This window comes from Myotis daubentonii, chromosome 10 (assembly GCF_963259705.1).
Source record: "Myotis daubentonii chromosome 10, mMyoDau2.1, whole genome shotgun sequence".
Taxonomy (NCBI): domain Eukaryota; kingdom Metazoa; phylum Chordata; class Mammalia; order Chiroptera; family Vespertilionidae; genus Myotis; species Myotis daubentonii.
Window position 1 is genome coordinate 6,230,945 of NC_081849.1, and position 26,520 is coordinate 6,257,464.

Here is a 26,520-nt window from a genome sequence, read left to right on the forward strand (position 1 = left end):
TCAATTTCTCCTTGTATTTTACTTTTTTTTTTTTTTAAGAAACTTATTTTGTGGCTGTTATTGAGCAAGTAGGTCAGGCCATTGTTGATACATATATTATGCCTTTTCTCAATGTAAAACTGCCCGTGTAACACTTGTATTTTTCACCAGATACTTTGCTTGACAATATGGCCACAGGGGGTTTTAGTTTACCAATTGAATGATCTTTTCACATCTTTTTTTATTTTGGACCCTTTGTTGTAATTTTAAATGTTTCTTCTGAAAGGTTTAATAGAGCTAACTCTTTGAGATTAATGGTTGTGATTGAGATGCTTGACTATTTTAAGACAAACTAGTTCTATTTCCTGCAATGATTTGCAATTCAGAATCTTATTTTATGAATGTTAAATTACAATGTTGAAAGTATTTTTTTTCTAATCTCACTTCCCATTGAATGAGAATTCTTTCTTTTTCTCTCTTTTTATCTTGGTTAAGTTAACTCAGACTAATATAAACTTTGTCACCTTTTCTTTGCAAAAAAATAAATGAAATAAATATATGTGTGTGTGTGTGTGTGTGTGTGTGTGTATATCTATAAATTGCAGTCTCATTTCACCTTTAATCTTTTGTCATCCTTGTTGTTCTCTAAAAGAAGAATTGTAAATTTTTTGAAATACTGTATCTGAAAGAATACTGTTGTCTTAAGACAGCCTTGGGCAAACTACGGCCCCCCGGCCGGATGTTTGAAATGAATAAAACTAAAAAAAAAAAAAAAAGACCGTACCCTTTTATGTAATGATGTTTACTTTGAATTTATATTAGTTCACACAAACACTCCATCCATGCTTTTGTTCCGGCCCTCCAGTCCAGTTTAAGAACCCATTGTGGCCCTCGAGTCAAAAAGTTTGCCCACCCCTGTCTTAAGACTACCACAAGAATTTGAATTTGGTTTGGTATAATTTTGTGTTACATCTTTTTCTTTTTTATACTTTGGAAACTATCTCCCCCCCCCCCCCAAGAGTTTTTTCAGCTTATCACAGAAGAAAAATTTTTATTTTTTCATCTCTTTTTTTAAAGTTACCTAGCTATAATCCTTTTTTGTGTGTGTGCTTAAAAGAGTTAGGATCTTTTTGTTGTTCTCATTTCTTTGTATTTGCTTCCAGGATGCATCTGTGGTTCTACACTAATTAGTGTAGCTTTCAGTCTCCAGGTCTAGAGAAGTGTGACTAACTTTGCCTTAAAAAAAAAACTACCTTTTTAATATTCTCTTTAATACTATTTAGTAACATCTAGATAATTTTTGTTTCCTGCTCTTACTTCATTATCTTCTTTGTCATGGTTTTCATTATCTTGGAAAATGTCTTCAGAATTTCAGGTTTATTTCCCAAGGTTGTTCTCAGAATTCGCTTTGTCCTTCTCTTACTAATTCGCTCTCTGTCGTATTCTGCTGGCCTTTTTCTCAGTGACAGAATATAACCGTGCTGGGAATCGGATTGGATAGTTGTGTTTTATAAAAAAAATCTGTTCTATGGAGTTATTATAATGTGGATAAAAGGTTAGGTTATGGTGTCAAATATCAGCTTTTCTGGTTACTAAATGCAAGATCATGGACAATTATTCAACTTTCCTGAGCCAGTTTTCCTCATGTAGAGAATGTTAATAGGACTTAGCTCACAGGGGTGTTGGGTTTAGGGAGATGTGCCTATAAAGTGGCCAGCGTAATGCCTAAAATGAGTATCCAGGCACCCATGGAATCTGCATGGAGCTTTTTGTAGTAGGAAGGCTTATCCTCTGAGCAGTCTGAAGAATGATCCTCTCCTGTTAAATTCTTCCATGCATCTCCATGATCTTTAGTCAGAATTTAACATTTGGGGGCCTGGTCCCTGCCCACACTGCGTCGGAGATGGAGACACTGGGGCCTTCACAGGCCTTCAGGGCAGTGAGGCTGCTGGCTGGAGTGTGGGTGATCTTGTCAGGAACTTTGCTGTAGACCAGTCACATGTCAGGTAGGTTTCTTTTCCCTGTTTCTCTTTCAAGAATGCTTGCGTGTTGGTATATTATACATTTAAAAAAAATTTTATTTGAAAATAATTTCAAACTTTAAAAGTTTGAAAAATAAAAATAACCATATGTCATTTATCTAGATTCACCTATGGTGGGGGTTTCAGCGTCATCATCTTTGCCCTTTCTCTCTACTCTCTTCTCCCTTCTTACCAACACTCCTCCCCCAATATTTTTTTTTGCCTGAACCATTTGAGGGTAAGTTACGTATACTGTGTTTCCTTTACCCCTAAATACTTAAGTGTGTATTTCCTAATAATAGGGATATTCTTACATAATCAACACTGTTCCCTACTTCATATGTTTACATCAGTGTAGTATTTTCATCCAATCTACCATCCATGTTTCAATTTGTCACTTAATCTAAGGTCCCACATAACATTTTCTCCCTTCCCAAGCAGGGTCCAAGATCTAGTCTGGGTTAGGTATCCCATTTAGTTGTTGTGTCTCTTTTGATTCCTTTAATCTGGAAAATTTCCCAAGCTCTTCTTTGTGTTTTTAGATTGACATTTTTGAAGAATAGTTTTCTCCCACATACCTGTTTGTTTTTCCCAAATAGAACCTTCTTCATTTTGTCTTTGTATTTCCTCATGATTATGCAGAGTTAGGCATTCTTGGCCCAAATACTGCAAAGGTGATGAGTGCCCTTCTCGGGTGTCACAGCCTGTGCACCTCACGCTCATGTCTCCTCATGATAATCCGGTCAAGCTGCCAGCAGATTTCTCCCATTTTCTTTTCTCCCGTGTATGAGTAAAGCCTTGTGAGGAGACACTCTTAAGATCATGTGAATACCCTGCTCCTCATCAAAATTTCCACCAAGATTTTAGGACCCATTGCCTGATGCAGTTTTTACCCTTTGTTTGTAAAATAATGCTTTAATTAATTACTGTAGCTAATTTGTTTTGTGCTCCGATTGTCCCATATTTCCCTTTGGCAGCCTCTTAAAGCTGGGTCCCATGTCCTTGTGAGCAGCTCCTTAACATTTTGGCTAACAAGATGTTCAAGTTCATCTTACACTTCTCATGCCCCAGCCCTGGAATCAGCCATCTCCTCTAGCTCAGGAGCCTGTAGTGGAGAAGAGGCACTAGGTTTGCCATGTCAGCAGATGGGTCAGGAATTAATGCATGTGGGCACTTCACATACATATGTACAAATACATGTACACACATAAACATAACTTTATACTCACATAATCTATAGATAATGGATGTACTCCAATAACTCCAACGCCAATCCTTCCTACTGAGGTTTTTGCCTTCTCCCATTCTTGCATGTCTGTTCTTCTGTAGTAAGAATCTGGGTCCCACCCACACATTTACTCAGTTCCTCACTGCAACAAAGAAACTTCAGTTCGCTTTCAGTGATAGAGTTTATTCCCCTTTTCTTATGATTTCCATTTTTAAAAGTATATAGAATACTAGCATGCCTTCAAAAGTTCTACTCAGAATTGTTACTTCCTCCTGAACCACTTCCACCACATTTACTAGCTTGCTTCCTGATTTGTCCTTCCTGTATTATTTTATAATGATAGCAGATATATTATTTTCCCTTTATACCGAAGGTAGCATATTATATGTGCTCTTTTGCATGTTGCTTTTTTCACTTAAAAAGAGTCTGCATATCACTTCATATCAGTTGATTTCCCTCTTCCTTTTCCTCTCCCTTCCCCTCCCCCACTTTCTTATCTGCACCATAGTTTATTCAACCAATGGGCTATGCTTGGATATTAGGTAGTTTTCCATATTTACATAACAAATGGTTCTGAAGGCAGTAACTTTATGTTTAAGGTTTTTTGAATTTTTGAGAGAAGATTTCTAGACAAATTCCTGGAAGTGGAATTACTGACTCGGGTGAATGCTCAAGAAATTGACAGAGATAGTGTCAAATTCCTTCCCCAGGGGCTAATGGCAGTTCACATTACCACCAGGAAAGTAATGTGTGAAAGAACAACTTTTTCTATAGCCTGGCCAACAGAGTATCGTGTTCAGCTTTTGAATTTTTGCCCATTTTACGGTGAAAAATGGTATCTCAATGTAGTTTAATTTTCATTTCTCTTTTGAGTGAAGTTGATAACTTTTTTATGTGCGTAAGGGTAATTTTTACCTTCTCCTATATGAGTGTTGCCTATTATCCTTGAAGATTGTGATTTTTTTTTACCCTCCCCCCCCACCCCCCAATTTAAGTGTTCTTTGTATTTTGGGGATATAAGGCCTTTATTTGTGTTATATGGTGCAAATATTTCCTTCCAGTTAGTTAATTTCCCTTTTCACTTTGCTAATGTTATGTTTTTGCCACACAATATAGCCAGATTTATCATTTTCTATTACTTCTGGATTTTTTGAGTTAGAATCATCCTTCCTTACACTGAGGTTATAGAAGAGTTCTTTTTTTGTTGTTAATTCTCACCGAGGAATCCTCACTGAGGATATTTTTCCCATTGATTTTTAGAGAGAGTAGAAGGGAGGGAGGGAGATAGAGAGAGAGAGAGAGAGACATCAGTGTGAGAGAGACACATCTATTGGTTGCCTCCCACACATGCTGTGACTGGAGCCAGGGATTGAGCCTGCAATCAGGGTACGTTCCCTTGACCAGAATTGAAGCCGAGACCCTTTAGTTTGTGGGCCAACGCTCTAACCACTGAACAACCAGCTAGGGTGAAGAGTTCGTATTTTCTTCCAGTTTCTGCATCACTTTATTTTTTACTTTTAGCTCTAGTGAGTTGCTGCTTGTGTATGATTTGAAGTATCATTTTCTAGTTGGCTATCCAGTTGCCCACAAACCAGACATTAAAAGACTCTCTTTGCCCCATCCACTTTGAGATTCCAGATTAGAGTTCTAGATTGGGTTGGGGTTTATTTTTGGAATTGCTAGTCTGTTCCATGGATCTTTCTGTTACCATCCTGTTTCAAGTCTAGAGGCTCTGCAGTGTGTGGAAGTATCGTCCCCTTTCAGAACCTTTTAATTTCATGTATTTCCGGGCTGTTCTTTTGTTTACTTTTCCTTATGAACTCTGTATCAACTTACCTAACTACATAAAAAACATCATATGTTTTTATTGGGATCACTTTAAAATTTTTAATTGAGTTAGGGGAGAAATGACATCTTGATGATAAGACATCCTAACCATGAACAGGTATGTCTTTGTGTTTGTGCAGATCTAGTTAGGCGTCCTCTAATAGCGCTTGTAATTCTCTTTGTATAGGTTCATTCTTAAGTATTCTTTCCATTTTGTTGCTGTTATAAGTGAGATTTTTCTCATTTATTATACCTTTTAACTGGTTATTATTTGTGTGTATATTCTTTTGATTTATCATTGCTTGTTTTATATCATGCTACTTTCTTAACTTCTTTTATATTGAATTTATGATCAGTTCTCTAGGATTTTCAAATATATTATCTTGACATCTACAATACTGTTTTGTTTCTTCTTATTACTCTACCTTGGTTTTGTTTCAATGTTTACATTGAGTTCAGAATCATGTTAAATAGTAGTGAATCGAGTACACATCCTTGCTTCAGTGGGAATACCTCTAGGGTTCCCCAGTTAAATAAAATGCTGGCTTTAGAGTTGATGTATGTATGTTTATCACATTAAGGAAATACCCACCCACTTTTATTTTCTTAAGAGTTCTTTAAATTAGGAATGGGTTTTGATTTTTTTCCAAAGGCTTTTCAGAATCTATTGAAATTATTCTCAGACCTAAGAATATGTTAAATTTTATTAATAGATTTTCTTTTTAAAAAATATGCTCTTATTGATTTTGTTTTTTAAGAGAGAGAGATAGGAAGGGAGAAGGAGAGAGACAGACAGAAACACTGATGTGAGAAACATCAGTTGGCTGCCTCCAGCATGCCACCTACCAGGGTTTGAGCCCACAACCTGGGCATGTGCCCTTAGTGGAATCAACTGGCGACCTCTTGGTGCGTGGGATGATGCTCAACAAACTTGAGCCACACCTGCTGGGCGGATTTCTAATATTTAACCGTCCTTGTATTTAACCATCCTTGCATAAAATCCACTAGGATGTGGCTTATTATTTTCCTGTTTGCCACTGGAGTCTATATGTAATATTATTCAGGATTTTTGCATTAATATTAGTGCATTCATATGATACCTGTAAGACTTCAGCAGATTTATGGCTCATGCTAGTTTCTCTTTTTTGGTGAGCAAGTTTTTTCATGTCAACCCAGCAGCTCAAAAAGATACAGCTCCTTTTGTTGGTGTTTTAGATCAGAAAGCCACGGTAGGTAATGAGAGCCCCGCAGTCTTGCGCCCAGGGCTGTAAGGCAGACTAACTCACAGGCACAAAGGAGGGTTTGGGCTGGCCTTCGCAGGCCTGGCACTTGGTAAAAAGCTCTATTTTGAAAAGAATAGTGCCATTCTGTTCAGAAAATATGAGAAGCCATAGTTGGATTTTGATGCAGAGTGATTATTTTCACAATTTTAGACACCAAGTCATTTGGAATGGGTGGTGATACTTCTTTAGTGTGAATCCTTGTTTTTGGTGTCTAAGCTACCCATAGCAAATGGAGCACCCTAGCAGCACCAATTTGCATTCTGCAATGAGGGTTTAGCAGACGTATTCCACATAAGCTACTTCCTGAGTCTGGAATATCCTCCATTTTTTTTTTTTTTGAAGTTGGAGTAGCTCTTGGGCTTTCCCCCCTTCTTATTTATGTTTACTTGAATGTCTCCATCCCCTATTTATATTTTCTTAGAGGTTTTAGCTCAAATTGAGTGATGTCTTATCAGAGGCTCAAAACAAATTGCTTTTTCAAAAATATATTCCCTAAATTAGCATCATGAAAATGAAAGCTTAATGTATAATCTATGAATGTTTCATTGAGTTCCAAATGGTTTATACAAGGCTGTAATACATATGCTTAACACCCTGGTTTTGTTTTCATTTCTCCTGGCGTTTAGAATTGCAGAATATGTGTAGAGTGTGGCACACGGTCTAGCTCTCAGTGGCACCACAATTGCCTGGTGTGTGACAGTTGTTACCAGCAGCAGGACAACTTGTGTCCTTTCTGCGGGAAGTGCTACAACCCAGAACTGCAGAAAGACATGCTTCACTGTAATATGTGCAAAAGGTAAGAAGACATTTGCCATTGAAGTGTTGTGTTAGTTCCTCTGTGTGATCGTCCTCTGCCATGTATCTGTGCTCTGAGCTTTCTCACTCTAATGTTCCTTTTAGTACTGAGTGCTGCTGTAGGTGAAGTTAAGTCACATTTTCATGAATCTGAAAGGCGTAAGGAACTGAATGGGCAAAAGATAAGACAAGACCAGAAATGAGCATTAAGAGGGGGAACTGAAGAGGAAATAGTTTGACAATATGGAAGTAAAAGTATGTCAGCATCTCTCATGACATGCAGAAACGCCCATTCCTTAAATAGGTCCTTCCCCAGTTGCCAACCCCTATAACCTCTCTCTCTCATCCTCAACCTCTCCTTTGCCCAGTTTTTCAGCAATTGCTTCTCTTTGCCCTACGTTATGAACTAGAACATTTTATCTAAAAATATTTATCACTGCAGGTGGATTCACTTAGAATGTGACAAACCAGCGGATCAGGAACTGGACTCTCAGTTCAGAGAAGAGTATATCTGCACATACTGCAAACACTTAGCAGCAGCCGAGATGGATGCGCTGCAGCCAGGTGATGGTGTGGAGATGGCCGACATCACTGCAGGTACACTTGGGCCCAGCCAACCACCAGTATACTGCTTTAGTGATAATGGGTGACTTCTGTGTGCCAGGTCCCATCTTATTCTTAATTTCTCAGCCTTTAAATACACACGTGACCCTGATACCTGCGTCTGATGGCTGACATCTCATCTAGCTTCTCACAACTGTTCTCCGGATGTTCAAATCCAGGACTGTTGTGCTTTACTCCAAGCATATTCTTTGAGCCAACAGTGCAGGTTCCTCCAGGTTTGATAATAGGACTTAATTTGCGCTTCAAAATCTGGGTTATTTCACTCTAAACAAGTTTTAGTTTTATAATTTTGTTCTTTTTTTAAAAAAATAAATATTTTATTGATTTTTTACAGAGAGGAAGGGAGAGAGATAGAGAGTTAGAAACATCGATGAGAGAGAAACATCGATCAGCTGCCTCCTGCACATCTCCTACTGGGGATGTGTCCGCAACCCTGGTACATGCCCTTGACTGGAATCGAACCCGGGACCTTTCAGTCTGCAGGCCGACGCTCTATCCACTGAGCCAAACTGGTCTCGGCTATAATTTTGTTCTTATATGTTAATTTTCACTTCTAGAGTCCCAAATTTTGCTCAGGTATTTTAGTAGTGTACTGTTAGCTATAAATATGATTACAAGATTCTTAGATGGTGAAGAAACAGACCTTCTTGCCATTGTTTTTCATTTTCATCAGTATGCGTGACAACCTCTATAAAAGTCTCTGTGTTATTATCTGCAAAGGGATTAATAGATGCATCTTAATTACTCATTCCTGTATGCATCAGTATACAGTTGTGGAATATCCTTTTAAAATAATAAAATGTCAGTTACTTTTTTTTTTCTTTGTTGATTTCAGAGAGAGGAAGGGAGAGGGAGAGAGGAATAAAAATGAGAAAGAATTATTGATTGGCTGCCTCATACACACCCCCTACTGGGGATTGAGCCCACAACCCAGGCATGTGCCCTGACCGGAATTGAACCTTGGCCTCTTGGTTCATGGCTCGATGCTCAACCACTGAGCCACACTGGCTGGGTACCAGTTACCTCTTAATTCATTATGCTATCCATATTTTTATTTTATTTATTATTTATTTTTTTTCAAAATATTTTTTATTGATTTCAGAGAGAAGGAAGAGGGAGAGAGATATAGAAACATCAATGATGAGAGAGAATCATTGATTGGCTGCCTCTTGCATGCCCCAAAACTGGGGATCAAGCCTGCAGCTCGGGCATATGCACTGACCAGGAATTGAACTGTGTCTTCCTGGTTCATAGGTTGATGCTCAGCCACTGAGCCATGCTGGCCGGGCTACTTTCCATGTTTTAAAATATGTAAATATTTGTTGGGTTCAAAATAGTAAAATATGAAGAAGAGTTTATGATATTTTTGGTGATAATTTACCCTCACTAAAGCAACATAGTAACTGTTGACTTAGTTAACAACAACAACAACAGAACAAAAACAAAACCAGGAAAAGTCATTCTGAGCTAAAGATTAAATACATTTCTGTTACAGATTATAACAATGAAATGGAAGTGGAAGGCTCTGAAGACCCTGTGGTGTTTCTCGAGCAAGCAGTTACTAAAGACGCCCGTGGCCAAGAGTCTACATCTGGAATTGTTCCAGATGGTAAGAGTGTTTTCCGTAATGAATAGAGCCTGTTTTCTGGAGAAAATGTGGGTACGGTGAATATGTGAATGTCTGCTGAAATTTTAGTATCCTAAATAAAAGTTAGCCAAGATATACATACTGCTTAGGAAACTGTTTAGAGAGGAGCTTTTAGTAAAATAACCTTAGACAGAAATCAATAGGGGAAAGGATACGGATATATTTGTAGTTGAGTTGTAACCTAGACTTAATCACAAATAAATTATTTGTTTAGGGATCAATTGATTTTCATTAAAAAGTGATCTATAGCCGAAACCGGTTTGGCTCAGTGGATAGAGCGTCGGCCTGCAGACTGAAAGGTCCCAGGTTCGATTCCGGTCAAGGGCATGTGCCTGGGTTGCGGGCACATCCCCAGTGGGGGGTGTGCAGGAGGCAGCTGATCGATGGTTCTCTCCCATCGATGTTTCTGACTCTCTATCTCTCTCCCTTCCTCTCTGTAAAAAATCAATAAAATATATTTTTTTTAAAAAAAGTGATCTATAATAATAAAAGTGTAATATGCTAATTAGACCGGAAGTCCTTCCTGAGGACCTTCTGGACGAAGCCACGAGGTGGGGGAGGGGTGAGCCCCTTGCACGAATTTTGTGCATCAGGCCTCTACTTTGTAAAAAAAAATCCAAAAAAGTAAATTTGTTATTTTCTACTTCTGAGTTATACTTGTTAATTACTAACTAGAGCCATTCCTGATTGTGAGATATTCCATGCTGAGATAATGAAAAATTTATTTGAGGTCATCTTAGCAATCCTGTTGAGGGTTGTTTTAGTTATTTCAATTAAGCTTTTTTCGAAATTGATAATATTACTGCACTTGAGGATCTGAAATTAATGAGAGACCAGGTTGAGGGATAAACTACTTCTTAAACTTAAATCTTGGGCTCATTTGATAGTTTGTGGTAGTTTATGTAAAATTGTGTATTTTATAGATTGAATATAATTATTGAGATTTTTCTGAGATTAACTTTATATTTAACAACTTATTAAAAGGTATGTAACGTAAAAAAAGTAAGACAAAAGGCTATCTATAACAATAAGTCTCATAGTGCGTATTCAGAATCCTCATTCTTTTTCATACCCATCTTTACACCCTGCTTACTAAGAAATAGTAGCATGGTGTTCTGTGCTTATATTGGAAATTGGCCTTTGACAATAGGATAAAAATGTTAAGTTACTTGGAAAGAGCAGGGTTTGGGAAATTTGACTCCTTGCTAGAGATTCCACGCATGTGTTATTCCCAGCAGTTCTGATCCATGCTGGAGAACAGCAGAAGAGCAATCTGCCAGAAGGTCTGGACACACAGGGGCTTCTCACTTCTGGTAAGTGGCATGTTCCTATGGTCTGTTTGCTCCCATTACAACCATAACCATGCCTGTATGGTTTCTATACAGATTGGTCATTGTCGATTGCCTTTCAAAATTAATCATCCCAAATAATTATTTACTACTGCTTACATTCTCTAAAAAGAATTGCTAAATCAAGTGTTCATTATTTAGGCAAGTTAAAATCATTGTATTAAACTAGGTGACTATAATTGAACTGTGTGTTTATATTTCTATCTTAATACTTCCTAGCATAGAACAGAAGGAATATATTTGTGGTCTCTACATGTGTTACATAGGTTCCTCTTTGCCAGTGTGACTTGAGGCTGTTGGTCTTCTGTTAGCATATGACTTAGGCTTCCTATAGCATTACGATAAGGTTTTTTCATTTGAGTCACTCAAATAATGGTACTTTTGGTTTTAAACCCTTAAGCATTTACTTTTCATGTGTGTTTAATTTTGTATTAAGTATTTTTGAAGGATTTTTGTGTTTAAAAATACTAGGTACAGTCCTGGCTGGTTTTGCTCAGTCCCATTGGCCTGCGGACTGAAGGGTCCTGGGTTTGATTCTGGTCAAGGGCATATGCCCAGGTTGTGGGCTTGATCCACAATGGGGTGCGTGCAGGAGGCAGCCAATCAGTGATTCTCTCTCATTGATATTTCTGTCCCTCTCTCCCTCTTCTGCTCTAAATCAATAAAAATGTATTAAAAATAACTTTAAAAAAGGTACAATCAGATTTATTTGATGTTTTTTCTTTATCCTCAACTATAGTCTTCCAATAAAGTGGAAATGAGAAGTGAGATTTCATTTTGATACAAGGATGTAGATAAATTTCAGTCACCATGGTAAATCATAAAGGAGGAATTAGTGTGTTTGTTAATGTAACTTAGAAATTACCATGATGGTATTTGAAATACTAAGTGCTTTTTACTAAGTCGGTGGTCTTGCTTGATAGGGCAGTTAGGGCTCGTGTCGATTGGACCACTGAAGTTACTGTTCAGTAAGATTGGGTTAATGGTCCAACACACTAGTCCCCTGATTTAAAATTTACTAGTCAACAACTACAAATATTTCTGATATATAACACATGCCTTGAGTAGGTTAGCAGGTACAGCTGAGCAAAATCTTTTCTGTCTGTGGTCATTACACATTTGAGTCTACAGAGCTTTGTTTACATCTGGGTGCCTGCTGTTGCAGAATAGCCTTATATTCTGGACTAGTAGTCTTCACTTTAACTTGGAGACCTTACATAACATCACTGAACTTCATTTCCTAGTTGTTAAATGAGTATAACTTCACCTACAAAGTTTTAAATAGTTTTGTAAGTGCTCAATTTATAAAACACCTATACATGTTATAGAAATTCTGTTTTAATATTCTTACCAGAAATACTTTACACCTTGGGGATCCTATTTTATGTGATAATTTTGTAGGTTTTCTGGTCTGATCTGCGATTAATCTGCCCAAACCTATTATTTTTAAGCCACAAAGCTACAGACATATAAGTCATTCATGTCTTACAACTACTCCTAGTTAGAAATTTAAAAATTCATATGTACATTAACATAACAAATATTTCAACTTTTGTAGAATCATCTCAAGATAAAATGCATCCTGAATTGGAAAATCGGATTTCTCATGCAGTTGATAATGAAAAAGTGGAAATGTCTTCTAAAGTGATACATACTTGTGATGAAAATCAAAATGAAAACAAAATGGATGTGTCGGGAAACGTCAACATCCTGGCACACCCGGCCACTGCACAAGAGGAGCTGCAGTTGTCAGAGGAACCTCAGGTGGTGGCATCCACTGAGGAGTCCAGGCCTCCAAATTCAGTCCTGGACTCCGTCACCATTCCACCAGAAACCTTGGTGTCCTCCTGTGAGGAAAGTACTGTATGCCCTATGGAACGCTTAGCTGTAGAAAGGGTACAAGAAGAAATGGAAAAGAAAGTTAGTTCTGAATCTTCCACTGCCTTCATGGACTTTGAAACGACTCCTGCAGTTGAGAGTTGTGTGAAAGATGGTTTATGCCAAGACAAATCTATAAAGTTCCCGCCTGAGACGGAGTTACCATTTCCATCGGCCGTGGACATAAGCAAGGCCCACGCGTCTTCCTCTCCACCTCGTTCCTCGGACTCGCCTTCCCACGACCTGCTGCACCGTTACCCTTCAGCGCTCAGTGCTTCTGTTGGAAACATCCTGCCAACCACTTACTTTTCAGTCACTCCGAAAATTGGCATGGGTAAACCAGCTATTACCAAAAGGAAGTTTTCTCCCGGTAGACCCCGTTCTAAACAGGTAGGGTGATTTTAATGATGTTGATAAACCATGTTGGAGCATTTCTGTAAAACAAGGTGTATGTGTGGCTTTGGAGGGCAATATTTTTTGCCTTCAGGTTGAACTTAATGTAGTGTTAACTTAGGTATATGGGCCATTTAAAAAAAAATGCTGTGAATGAAGCAGTAAACTTGAAGTGATCTTATTTGGAATTTCAACTCATTTGTGATATATAAATGTAACCTATATGATTACAGCTTCTAATAGAAAACACTTAAAATTTTTTAAAGTTCTAGTTTGCAGTTACAATAGAACCCTTTAAAAGAAACAGTAAAGTTTTGGGTATAGTGCAGCTGACATTTCAACTTAGGACTTACATCAGTGGTTTCATGGAAAAATCTTAGAATTGTCTTATTGATTTTCAGGAAGTGAAGGGAGCTCCTTCTGAAATTGTTTTGGTAATGTGGGCTCTACCTCTAGAGCAGTGGTTCTCAACCTTCCTAATGCCGCGACCCTTTAATACAGTTCCTCATGTTGTGGTGACCCCCAACCATAAAATTATTTTTGTTGCTACTTCATAACTAATTTTGCTATTGCTATGAATCGTAATGTAAATATCTGATATGCAGGATGTATTTTCATTGTTACAAATTGAACATAATTAAGGCATAGTGATTAGTCACAAAAACAGTATGTAATTATATATGTGTTTTCTGATGGTCTTAGGCGACCCCTGTGAAAGGGTCGTTCAACCTCCCCCCCCCCAAGGGGTCGCGACCCACAGGTTGAGAACCACTGCTCTAGAGGGTAAGTTCCAGTTCTTTTTAAGTGGCACTTAAGCGAAACTACATGCTAAGTGAAGACGCCATATCTAAGACTGATTTATTCTACAAAATCCTACTTAAGTTTTTATAAAACGGCCAGATATCAAATAGTGCATAAGTGTTTAGTCAAAATGATAATTTGAATTTTCAAGTCTCATGACTTAAATTAATGAAAATTTTGACTTTTTATAGGATTAGTATCTTGGTCATTTATTTTGGAATTATAAGATCAGTAGCAAAACAAAATTGTATTTTATTTTAATGTGAGAATTAGTCTCCTCTAAATAAAGTCCAGATATATTTTTATTTTGTAAATACGGCACGTTACAGTTATAAACCAGGAGAGATTTTTATTCTCAAACCAGTTTTCCTGCTCCTTAGTCTTCTCTTGTTTTCATTTTCTTTTGTTTGTTTTTCTTGTCCTTTTTATTTCTTGAATAGATATATAGTAATTACATAGTTTTGGCTCTGAAAAGATCTTAGCAATGGAAATTTGATTCTCACATTTAATTTTGGTCCAGATAATTTACATTCTTTAAGAATATAAATTCTTTACATTCTTTATTCACAAATAAATAAATACAGCATTTCTCCTATTTAGAAACTTCTGTTCCAACTGAGAAACCGTTAGGATTATTTTTCTGTTGACTTAAGTTCTAAAAGTGTGTGTGTTTCTAGGTTTATCCCATTTATATGAGCCATGTCCCCATATTTGCTATTGCTTCTCCTGTGTCCTCTTTTACCCCCTAGTCTGGTAGTGTCTTGCCTCCTATTTATCTCACTACTGCTTCATAATCCGCTGCTAATCTCATGAGTGTTTCGTTGGCCGTTTTACCTCCCCCTTGTATTGGTTGTAGTTGGGCAGCAAACAGCCTCCATTGATGAGTTCTAGCTCTCTAATGCACTGCCAAACTTGTGCAGAGATGCCTTGCCTAGAACAAGGTAGCACTTCATTTTTTAAATCATTGCTTAGGTACTGGGATCATGTTACATGAACAGGAATGTATCCAGCCTTATATTGGAAATCCATTATTCTATCACATGAATTTCTTTAATATCAGGCATTCCTGTATTATATTTTTTATTTTATTTAGTGCTTATTTTGCATATTCTTGGCAGTGGAGACTGGCTATAAAATGAGATGGATTGTCATAGCAGTTATTGTGATATAAGCAAGATTCTTTGGTTTCCATATTTTTAAAATTTTACTGTTAATATCAGTGTCATTTCCGTATTTTGTTAAATGTCATTCGTTCTGTGGTCTTGACCAATATAGTGAATACCATCCTAACCAGAGAATTGTGTTTCATCAGTTAAAATTCTGTCTCATAGTGGTCAAATCTTTATTTACCTTAACCATTTTCTAATAGTACATGAACCTTTCCAAGAATAAACTTAGACATTCGATTAATTCTTTGATTAAATACCAAGAAAATCTATAAGTTGTAAATTGATGTGACAGTTATTGCTTAGATGACAAGTGTTTTCTGGAGATGGAGTTACAGTGGAAGTTAGGTAAGCCTGTGCTGTGCAATAGAAATATGCAAGCCGTAGTATAATTTCAGTGTTTTGAGTAGTCCCAATAAAAAGAAGCAGGTGAGTTAACTTTAATTTTTATTTAACCCAATATATTTTAGCATTTAATCTACATAAAAATTATTGAGATATTTTCCATTCACTTTTCAGGTTCAGTGTTCTAGCTCTGGTTTTAGACTAACTACATTAGAAGTGCTTCATAGCCTCATGACTAGTGGCTACCTTAATGCACAATGCACAGCAAAGCATTTTAATAAATGTGAAAATTTCAGTTCCAGAATTACTGATGAAATTAAAAGAAATACTAAACGAATTTAAAATTGATAAACCAAAGATTTTGCTATGCTTTCACTATTTTTAAAAATATATATATATTTTTATCGATTTCAGAGAGGAAGGGAGAGGGAGAGATAGAAACATCATTGATGAGAGAGAATCATCAATTGGCTGCCTCCAGTTGTTCTGCTGTTAGGGTCAATTTGCATATTACCATAGTGCAGTTGCTTGGATACAAACCCTTATTCTTCCATTATTGTCTGTGACACTAAACAAGTTACCTTGTGAATTGTCTTGTTGCTTCATCTGTAAAACTACATCATATGGTTGCTGTTATAGTTGAACGTAAACACATATAAAGCACCTGATACACAAGAAATGGTAGTGCTGCCCTGTTTCCTTTCTTTTCTTTTTTAAAAATATATTTCTTTATTGATTTCAGAGAGGAAGGGAGATGGAGAGAGAGAGAGAAACATCAATGATGAGAGAGAATCATTGACTGGCTGCCTCCTGCATGCCCCCTACTGGGGTTTGAGCCCACAATCCAGGCATGTGCCCTTGGCCGGCCTCTAACCTGGGACCCTTCAGTCCGCAGGCCGACGCTCTATCCACTGAGCCAAACCAACTAGGGCCTGTTTCCTTTCTTGAATAGTGGATTGCTACAGTTAACTGTTCTGTGAAAATGGAGACTTGAGAAGGATATAATCACATATTAAATGTAGCTGGAGCAGTGGTCCTACAACCAGTCAGATTGACTAATAATGACTTGTACAAATGAAACAAACTGTGGGCTTTGACCGAGTCAAACACTGCTCTCAGTAAATAAGATAGATAGTAGGTTTCTTTGGAAAAAAAATAAATATATATATCCTTATGTATATTGATTTCAGAGAGGATGGGAGAGGGAGTGACAGAAACATCAATGATGAGAGAATCATTGATTGGCTGCCTCCTGCACGTCCCACACTGGGGATCGAGTCTGCAACCCAGGCATGTGCCCTGACCGGGAATCGAACATGATTCCTGGTTCATAGGCCGACGCAACAGACTTTTATACTGTGTGTGATGTGTGCTAGAGTAGAGAAGACTGTAGGGTACTGTGGGCCAGCAGGGTAGGCGATAGGAAATACTCAAGGCTTGCAGGCCAGGCCTGTTTTCTAGGAAAATTGAAGACTTAACCCTTGCTTCTTAAAGTGTGACCTTCAGACCTGGAATATCAACATCGCCTGGCAGACTCTCAGAGGCCACTTTAACTTGAGTGAAAATGTGTATTTTACGAAGATACCCATGCTGGCTGAAGTCCAAGAAGCACTACTCTAAACTATTGAGAAATTAAAATGTAGTTTTAACCCTAAAAAATGTTGAACTCTTTGGGGTGTCAACCAATACACATACAAATTAGAAGCATCAGACTTTCCTCTTAGTGCCCTTAAGCCTATCATGACATTTCTGAAGCCATTACCAAAACCACTGCTAGTGCCCAGCTGTGTGACTCAGTGTTTGAGCGTCGACCCAGGAACCAAGAGGTCACTGATTTGATTCCCAGTCAGGGCACATGCCCGAGTTGCGGGCTCAATCCCCAATAGGGGGTGTGCAGGAGAATCAGTGATGATTCTCTCTCATCATTGGTGTTTCTATCTATCTCTTCCTCTCTCAAAATCAATAAAAACAAAACAAAGGCATTGCTAGCACCAGCCAAATTCACATTCTGTTTCTATGCTTTTCTGGTATGCTTCAAGTCAGGACTAAAGTTCTTGTTTGATGTCGACCTCTGTTTTGAATATGAAACTTATGTTTGTGAAAAGAATGCTTTGAGGTGTTGGCTGCTGGGGTTGTAATATATATGAGTCAATGTATGTACCCAAAAGACATTATAAATACTTATGTTTTCTGTTTCTCCTACTAGTTTTCTTTTCTACTCTCCATCATTTTCACTTTCTCTAAGCCAGACTCATCCTTTTATGCTTCCTTGGTTCTGTTTTGTTACGGTTTTGCATAGCATGCTGGGAGAGGGTAGCCCCAGGTTGACTTTTAGGATTTGGAGATGTGAAGTCTGCCCAGGAGACACCAAACCCTCTGTGGCCACTCCTAAAACTGATTTCAGTAGATTAGGCTCTAATCATGGTGTTGATCATATCAGGGTTAGACTTCTAACAGAAAGTGGCCCATAATAGCCGATCCTCCCCTGCCATTGCTGTCCCCATCTCCCTGCTCCACAGTCCTTGTGGCAGCTGTATACTTTACTAGGTTGATAAATTTACCTGAGAAATTGGCCTCAAAGCAGAAAGATTAATACAACTTTAAATAGGTTTTGGATTCAATAATTATTGTTGGAATCAATTCAATCTCTGCCAAGTAGTATTTTTTAGAAGATTCTATATGATTTAATAGCAAGTTGGTTCTATTTTGCTTTCTTTACAGCGGAAAGTCTCCTGCTGTCTACAGTTTGAACCCTTTTTATTTTAATTCATTTTGTAGATATGTTGTAAAGAATAACAGGGCATTGGATACATTAATTTTTTTTATAGATGAGGAAATCCAAGATTCTAGGCTATAACTGGTGGGTGAATTAGTATGGTTCATATCATACTACAGTGTTTATTGATGCATTTATGCATGCAAAAAGTAATAAGTAGGAGAAAAAAGTAGATGTTCAATAAATGCTAAACAGAATGTTTAACACAGCAGTGAACAGAAAGAGCACAGTCTCTTCTCATCAAGCTTTATACGCCAATGGCAACAACTAAATACAAGTGTAGTTGGTGTAAATTCAAGTGCAACTACAGTGCAGTCTATGTTGCAGTTGACAGGGAACACTAACTTCCTCTGGCCTGTTCTTTTTGATCAAAGCTGAGATCTGAAGGATAATTTATAACTAAAGTTAATAATTACAGCTAAATTTCAGTTTTAAGGTCTAAGGATAATTTCTCCTTTGTCAAAATATCTAAGTATATCGTAATTTTTCTTCTGTTCCTATAAAATTGCACACCATTTATCTTCCAATGTCTTATAACGTACTTATTAAAATTCATAATGTAATTACCCAAGCTTTTATTATATAAGTTCTTCATAGCAGTTGGGTGGTTTTCCAATCATCCCTGAAATGACATCCAAACATTCTTGATCCATAGAACCCTTCATTTTGTCCATATTTTATGAAACATGAATGCTTTTTAGAATGACAATAGTTTTGGCATCAAAGGCAACTTTTAAATTATGATGGATAATTTAACATTATCAAGTATAACTTTTTATGATATGTTTTAAGAACTGCCTATTGACATAACCTAAACAATCTACCAAAAGGAATTTACGATGTACATTAGTCAGATACCCTCAGAGAAAAACCAGTTGAACTATTGAGAACTAATTCACACATCTCTTGCCTCTACTCTCTACCACTAAATAATTAGAAGCAATACAACATATGAGCCCAAATTGTGACCAGTGAGAAGATACAAAGGTGTGGTAAGGGAAATGATGGTTCATTTGAGGAAGGGCCTTGCTGATGAGCAAGTATTGAGGTCATACCTGAGGAATCGGAAGAAGCAGCCATCAGAGTTGGAATTGTTCTGAGTTAGCAGGGCTCTGTTGCATGCAGAGTGAGGCGTGTTTGAAGGACAGCCGGGAAGCCTGGGTGGCCGAGGTGGGTGGGCAGCAGGACAGCGCTACACGCCGAGGTTGGAGAGAGGCAGTGGGCAAGGTTGAGTTTGAAGTGCACTGAGAACTGTTGAATGGTTTACAACAGTAGTGACTTGCTTGATCAGATTTGAATTTTTGAAAAGCCTTTCTGGCTGCTGCATGGATAAAGGCTTGAGGAGATGCAGGCAAAGAAGAGGCTAAAAAAGTTGAGGCCTTTTGGAGTGGGGTTGGGACAGGCAGTGGGGGACGGAGAAGCAGAATGATCAGAGAAGAGACTGGAGGCTAAAATGAACCAGATTTACCAGTGGTTTGGATTGAAGGAGTGGTGGGAGAAAGGATTGAGGAGGCAGCGGGGAGAGTGAGTAGGGAAGAGAATTCTTTCATGACTCCCAGCCACTACTAAAAGGGGTTAGAGTCTGAGAGGGGACAGGTGAAGGGAGAGAGTTTAGACACGGTAAACTTGAGACATTTCATGTGAGAAAATGGAAATGCTAAGAGGGAAGTTCTCTCAGAACATGTGAACTTGTGAGGCAACAGACCCATCAGGGTGTTTCCAGCCCTCGTTGCCAACAAGACCATTCAGGATAAGACTGTGTGAGGAGCAGTTTGTCCAGCTCCAGCCCTGGGAGAGGCGGGGCTTTGGAGGGCAGGTGGAGGAAGACCTTGCCTGGCAACTGATGAAGGCCGAAGTTTGGCAGCAGACTGCAGGGAACCATTTCACAGGGGGTGCTCCGGACCCAACAGAGCTCTGTGGATGTTGAGAGTTTGAGTAAATAAGCATAGAGAAAGGGCTTTCAGTGACAACAGGTTACCAAAGACCTGGACCCAGCAGGAAAGAAGACAGGTCTGCAGGAAGTAGACTCATAGTGGGGAAGTGAGTGAGAGCGGTGTAGCCTTTAGCTGAGCTTGAAGGGAGGTAGGTAGATTGATTAAAAGTGCAGTCTCCTCCGTGGTTTTTCCTTAAATACTGTTTTCCCATTAACTATCTGCTCCACAGAGGATAGTCAAGCTCTTCTTTTTGGTTGATTATTTAAATTCCCAGTGGTATTTTTATGTGATTAATAGGTTACTATGTGGTAGTTTGATAATATTCTAGAAACCTGGTAAGTACTGTGTTGTCTAAAGTTTAAGCATTGTTGAATTACCTAATTCAAAATAGGTACTTTATTGTTTGACATTTATTTTGTGTTTTTCTTTAAAGTGTTATTTTTGTGGAGTAAACATTTTTCTTCATGCTGCTTAGCGTTTTCATCATATTAGTTCAGATTATTGCTGAATGTAGTTATTTGGTAGTAAAATGTCTTAGTTTTATTGTAACTATTCTAATAAGTTACTATTTCTTGTATAAATAATCAGATACTTTAGGCATTTTAATTTGCAAATTTAGGACAATTGCTTTAACATTTTCAGTTTTCAACTTAATCCCTAGGATGTAATCTAAGTATAATAGTCCCTTAACTAAAAACCAAAACCCACAATGAATGGTCATTGAAGGAAGAGTAATTAGATGCGAGGATTATAATGGTATTTGCATCTGAAGGTTACAAACTAACTTTCCACAATTTAAAGTGAATGTGTCTATTGATTGCTCATGTTTTTATTGCATTTTTTGATTGCTTTTTTTGCCTCTTGGTTGGGTTGTTATAGCAGTGGGTTATATGAATTCTTTAAGGTTATCTATTCTCCTTTCCAGTGAGGTGACTGTTAGAAGAAAGTAATCCCCAAATAGTTTCTTATAGTGCTAGTTTTAGAGTTTGCCTTTTATTTATACTTGGTGTTATAATTGCAATGCATAAGTCAGTGTTGATTTCATATAAACCTTAATTTTTAATGTTTCATTGTGCTGATGTTTCAACCAGAATAAAATATTGAATGTAATTTGTAGCTGCAAACATTTAAGTATAAAGTCACTGTAAGTGATAAGCTTCTTTTCCCTAACTTGAAGCAATTTGTCCTAAATTTCCACACGTCTGCATTTGTTTTTGCTGTTCTAAAATTCCTTAGTTGCTGGCTTTGACCTTTTATGTTGCTGAGTTTTACACATCTATTTTCTCACCTGCCATATCCTAGGGGGCTTGGAGTACCCATAATACAGTGAGCCCACCTTCCTGGTCCCCAGACATTTCAGAAGGTCGGGAAATTTTTAAACCCAGGCAGCTTCCTGGCAGTGCCATTTGGAGCATCAAAGTGGTAAATAAAATTGCATTTACATTCATGTATCATTTCTTTCTGGTCTTATCCGAGTAGAAGTTCAGAATTGAACCTTTCTTTTCTAACTAGTTCAGCTTTCAGAGCCACGTCTTTAACCTAAAAATTTTAATAATGAAGAGACAACCTGTTTGCACTTAAAAATATGAATTAGGAGGAAATTAAATTGTAATTTTGCATCTCTCACTTTAAGTGTAAATTTTTAATACCTTTTCCATGGTTTCTTCCTTTTATTGTTGTAATTAACAGTATGGGTCAAATCCTTGTCACAGAGGCTATGAAGTAATTAGTTATTGGTTATTTTTTGTGATATCATAAAATTTCATTGCTTACAAAAGAAAAACTACACTAAGCTATTAATGTAATAGTGAAGAAGAAATACCAGAGTCGTTGCAGATTTCATTGGCTGTGTTAACCTCAAAATTATAGGGCCTTTTCCATGTCATTGGGTAACTCCCTAGTTCTTAAAGTAAGTTTAGTCTGATGCATTTTGAAGAGTAAAAAATTAATTTGAAAATTGTTAATCATCTGAAAAGTTGAAATATTTTACTGACTAAAGAACACAGTTTTCCTTTATCTTCTACATTTGATGTAATTCTGGAATAAGGGTGTTTAATTTAGATGAATCAAAGATTTCAAAGGAGTTGTAGATTCCACTTTGTAATTTTCTGTCAGCATTGGAAGATTTTTTTTTAACTCATTCTGATATCATGCAAGGTGTTGAAAGTATAAGTATTTTTTTTAAGTGTTTAAAGATGACTTGTTTGACAGTTTTGAAGCAAATACCACCAATTTTCACTGGTGTCATTGGATGTTGGGGAAAAATAAATTGTGAGATTATTTAAGTCTTCATTTAATCTTTGACTTAAGTTTTAAAAATTGTTTCATACCTATTAACAAAAGAACAAGAAAAAACTATCCAAGTCAGCGCTACACTACCCCTTGTTCAAAGAAGCTCAGAGATTTAGAGGACAAGGAGGGGCAATTTGAAAATTGGGAGGATTTATTAAAACTGAAGGAAGAAATTGATTACTTCCTCCCCTTTTGTTCATATGTATGTGTCTTATGCTCACAATATAATCATTAATTATTGACTTTGAAACTGTTCTGCTAAATGGGTAATGAGTGCAACATTTCAAACTGTGATTAGTGAGATCAGTTGAATATAAATACTATTTAACTTGTTAGGGAAAAAATAGCAAAGGATTTTCTTGAGTATTTTAATATATTTTTAAAATATATTTTTATTGATTTCAGAGAGAGGAAGACAGGGAGAGAAATAGAAACATCAATGATGAGAGAGAATCATTGATTGGCTGCCTCCTGTATGCCTCCTACTGGGGATTGAGCCTGCAAACCGGGCATGTGCCCTGATAGGGAATTAAAGTGTGATCTCCTGGTTCATAGGTTGATGCTTAACCATTGAGCCACACCAGCCAGGGATAATTTTAAATACATACAAGGATATGTAAATTTTAGGTTTTTGAGGTCGTAATAGATAAGTCTGAGTATAAACAAGAAAAAGAAAACCACAACAAATAATTCTAGTATTTATTTGTTAAAATATCTGGGAATTTAACGTGTTTTCCCATAGAATTTTTTCTTGTGTTGGGAAAAAATTCAGATAAATTTTTTTCTGTTTTAAGTAATTATTATCTAGATGATTCAAAGCAAGCCTTTTATACTTCCACCATTTTCCTACCTATAACTAAACTGCACTCTAAATACTATAGTAGAATTAGGCACTCATGTTCAGTCCATACAGACAACTATTGAATAGTAAGAGAAGTTGACAATTTTAATGGCTAGAAGAAATACTATTGTGTACTAGCAAAAATTAGCTTTCGTGCAATGTGGCAGTTCACAATAGTGGTTAAGAACCAGACTTGCTAGGTCTGTGGCTTTTGATAAGTTATTGCACCTTTCATCCCTCAGTGCATTGTGTCTCTTAAATGGGGATAATAAAATAGGACTGACCTTATAAGATTGTTGAGAGTAAAACATGCTAAGTAAGATAGTCCTAGTAAGTCTTTAGCAGGTTAGCTCTTACCATGATTACTGAGAGACCAGGTAGCCAGAGTAGTTTCTTATACTTCCTGTATATTGATTACAGGTGTTGCACGTGGAGATACTTGGGTGGGCTGTGGATGTTCTAGCCATCTGGAATGCAGGGTTAGGCAATGGAAAAATAAGGCCAGGGTTTGCAGGTGTAGGGCATTTGTAACCGACAGACCTGAAGTTTGACTCTGAGGTTGTACGTATTTTATGTTTATGCTTTTAAGTTGCAGAATATATGTTAAAAGACACAAGTAACAACCCTGATATCTCAATATTTATCTGATCAAAATAAAAAGAAGAAGAAACTATATGTGTAACATTTAATAAGATCTTTTGCCTCCCATTTAATTTTTCTAATTCTTTGGGGCTTGTACAGAATGCTGACCTTTCCTTATCTGTTGTGTAGGGCCGTGGGTCGGGGTTTCCAGGAAAGCGGAGACCTCGAGGTGCCGGACTGTCCGGCCGTGGCGGCAGAGGCAGGTCCAAATTGAAAAGTGGAATGGGGACAGTTGTGCTACCTGGGGTAAGGCTCTCCTTTCTGTTCGCTGTAATCCTTAACACGTCGACTGATGATGGTAATCTCTTGGATAGCAATTATGTAGATGTTAAGAGTCACATAAATAGGCTAACATTGTTATTTTACTGGGTTTTTGATTAAACACTTCTGGTCAGGCTTTCTACTTTCCAGTCCTTCTTCTTTTTTCTTGCCTTCTTTTTTTGACACTGTTCTTTCTATGCTAACACTCCTCCCAAATCCAAATGGATATTTTCTTTATTATTTAATAAAGGGCAAAAACTCCTGTCATATTCTTGTTTACTTGAAAAAATTCTGTTGGCATTTAAGTTTTTGGTTGGAGCTGTTCTCAGTGTTATATAAAATGGTTTACAGAAGAAATGAGAGATGTTGCAGGTTAGTACGGACTCTAAAATGTGGAGGATTTTATGACTACTTGGACATTTTAAGGTTGATAAACATTTGTTTGTTGACACTTGATGAGGCTTTAGTTAAATATATATTTAAAAAAACAACGATGACTATTTGGCAGGTAATATTTCCTGCAGTAACTATTCCCTTAAAATCCTGTTTTTCAAATTCTAATTGTCATTTTAAGTTCAGGAGTCAGGTGGGATTGTTTAATTTTACTACTGAAGGAGCAAAGAAACATGGGTTCTGGTCCTGTTTTAAGAATGCAAATTCATTTCTTTTCATAACTATGTCTTGTGAAGACCAGATGCTTTAATTTTGACAAAGTCCAATATATTTTCTTCTGTGGATTGTGCTTTTGGTGTCTGAGAAATGTTAGAAATGTATTCAGTGTTATAGCAGTTTTTAAAAAATACATTTTATTGATTTTTTACAGAGAGGAAGGGAGAGGGAGTTAGAAGCATCGATGAGAGAGAAACATCGATCAGTTGCCTCCTGCACACCCCCTACTGGGGATGTGCCCGCAACCAAGGTACATGCCCTTGACCGGAATCAAACCTGGGACCCTTCAGTCCGCAGGCCGACGCTCTATCCATTGAGCAACCAGTTAGGGCTCTTATAGCAGTTTTGTGGTATTCGATTTTGCATTTAGATCGGTGATCCAATTTGAGTTAATTTTTATGGCTCGTGTGAGTATGGATCAAAGTTTACTTTTTGGCATACTGAATATCCAGTTGTTTTAGTACCATTTTCTGAATTGCCTTTGTATCATTTGTGAAAGTTAGTTATCTGTATATTTGTGAATCTAATTTTGGAATCTCTAAATTTTCTCTATCTTTAGGCAATCCAATACTGGGCTGTTTTGATCACTTCTACTTTATAACTACTCTTGAAATCAGACACCATTAGTCTTCTAATATTCTACTTTTTCAAAGTTGTTTTGACCAGTCTAAATCCTTCATATTTTTGTATGAATTATAGAATTAGCTTGTCAATTTCTACAAATAATTCTGGTGGGATCTTGGTTGGGTTTGCATTCAAACAACAGATCAGTGTGGGGGAAATTGGCTTTTTAACGATGTACTTTGTGTATCTCTCCATTTTTTTAGGTCTTTAATTTCTCTTCAGTGCTGTTATTTAGTTTTTAACATACAGATTTCTCACACCATTTCTCGATTCATGTGAAGTCTTCCATATTTTTTATGCTAATGTAAATGGTAATGTCTTAATTTCATATTGTGGTTGTTACTATCTGGAGACAATATTCATTTTTGCATATTGATTTTGTATCCTACAACTTTAACTAAAACTCCCTTATTGCTTCTAGTTGCATATTTGTAGAATTCATTTGTAGATTTTTGTGCATACACAATTATGTCTGCAAATAAAGTTTTATGTCATTTCATTTTTATTCTTTATTACATTTGCTCTTACCTTTAATATAGTGTTGGGTAGATGGGATGAAATCAGGTAACCTTGTTTTTTATCTTGGGGAGTTAGCATTTAATCTTTTGTCATAACATATGGTGTTAGCTCTAGTTTTGTTTTGTTTTTCTTAACAGACATCCTAAATCAGTTTGAAGAAGTGACTGTCTATTCATAATTTGTTGAGATTTTTTTTTAAAATTTTGAGTAGATGTTGGATTCTTCAAATGCCTTTTCTGAATTTTACAAATAATCCTGTGACTTATTTGCTAATATGCTGAATTACATCAATTGGATTTTTGTGTGCTAAAGCTATCTTGCGTTCCTGGGATAAACACTACTTGGTCATGATATTTTATCTTTTTTGCTTTTTCTAGGTGTCTGCTGCTGATATTTCATCGAATAAGGATGAAGAAGAAAACTCCATGCACAATACGGTTGTGCTGTTTTCTAGTAGTGACAAGTTCACTTTGCATCAGGTTTGAACTTAGCTATTTCTAGTTTTCCACTTCTGAATCCTCCTTGCCCACTTCTTCTTTATCTTGTGTACACTGAAGCCATCTGATATCTAGCTCTAGAGCTGTGCTAGTTAAGAATCATACTATAAAATTATAAAATTTTAGTG

The 26,520-nt window shown here is 37.0% G+C and overlaps 1 protein-coding gene across 21 annotated transcripts in view; it reads left to right on the forward strand.

Annotated features, from left to right (window-relative positions):
• Window positions 1–26,520, forward strand: part of KMT2C (lysine methyltransferase 2C) — a 269,634-nt gene that overhangs the window by 150,493 nt on the left and 92,621 nt on the right. For 17 of the 21 annotated variants that reach the window (XM_059711413.1, XM_059711394.1, XM_059711398.1 and 14 more), the window contains 8 exons: window positions 6,965–7,134; window positions 7,576–7,730; window positions 9,253–9,366; window positions 10,641–10,718; window positions 12,313–13,022; window positions 21,350–21,469; window positions 23,952–24,068; window positions 26,273–26,374. In XM_059711413.1, the coding sequence (XP_059567396.1) occupies window positions 6,965–7,134; window positions 7,576–7,730; window positions 9,253–9,366; window positions 10,641–10,718; window positions 12,313–13,022; window positions 21,350–21,469; window positions 23,952–24,068; window positions 26,273–26,374 (1,566 nt within the window). The remainder of the gene's footprint in view (window positions 1–6,964; window positions 7,135–7,575; window positions 7,731–9,252; window positions 9,367–10,640; window positions 10,719–12,312; window positions 13,023–21,349; window positions 21,470–23,951; window positions 24,069–26,272; window positions 26,375–26,520) is intronic. The other 4 variants (XM_059711395.1, XM_059711415.1, XM_059711404.1 and 1 more) reach the window with 3 other exon arrangements.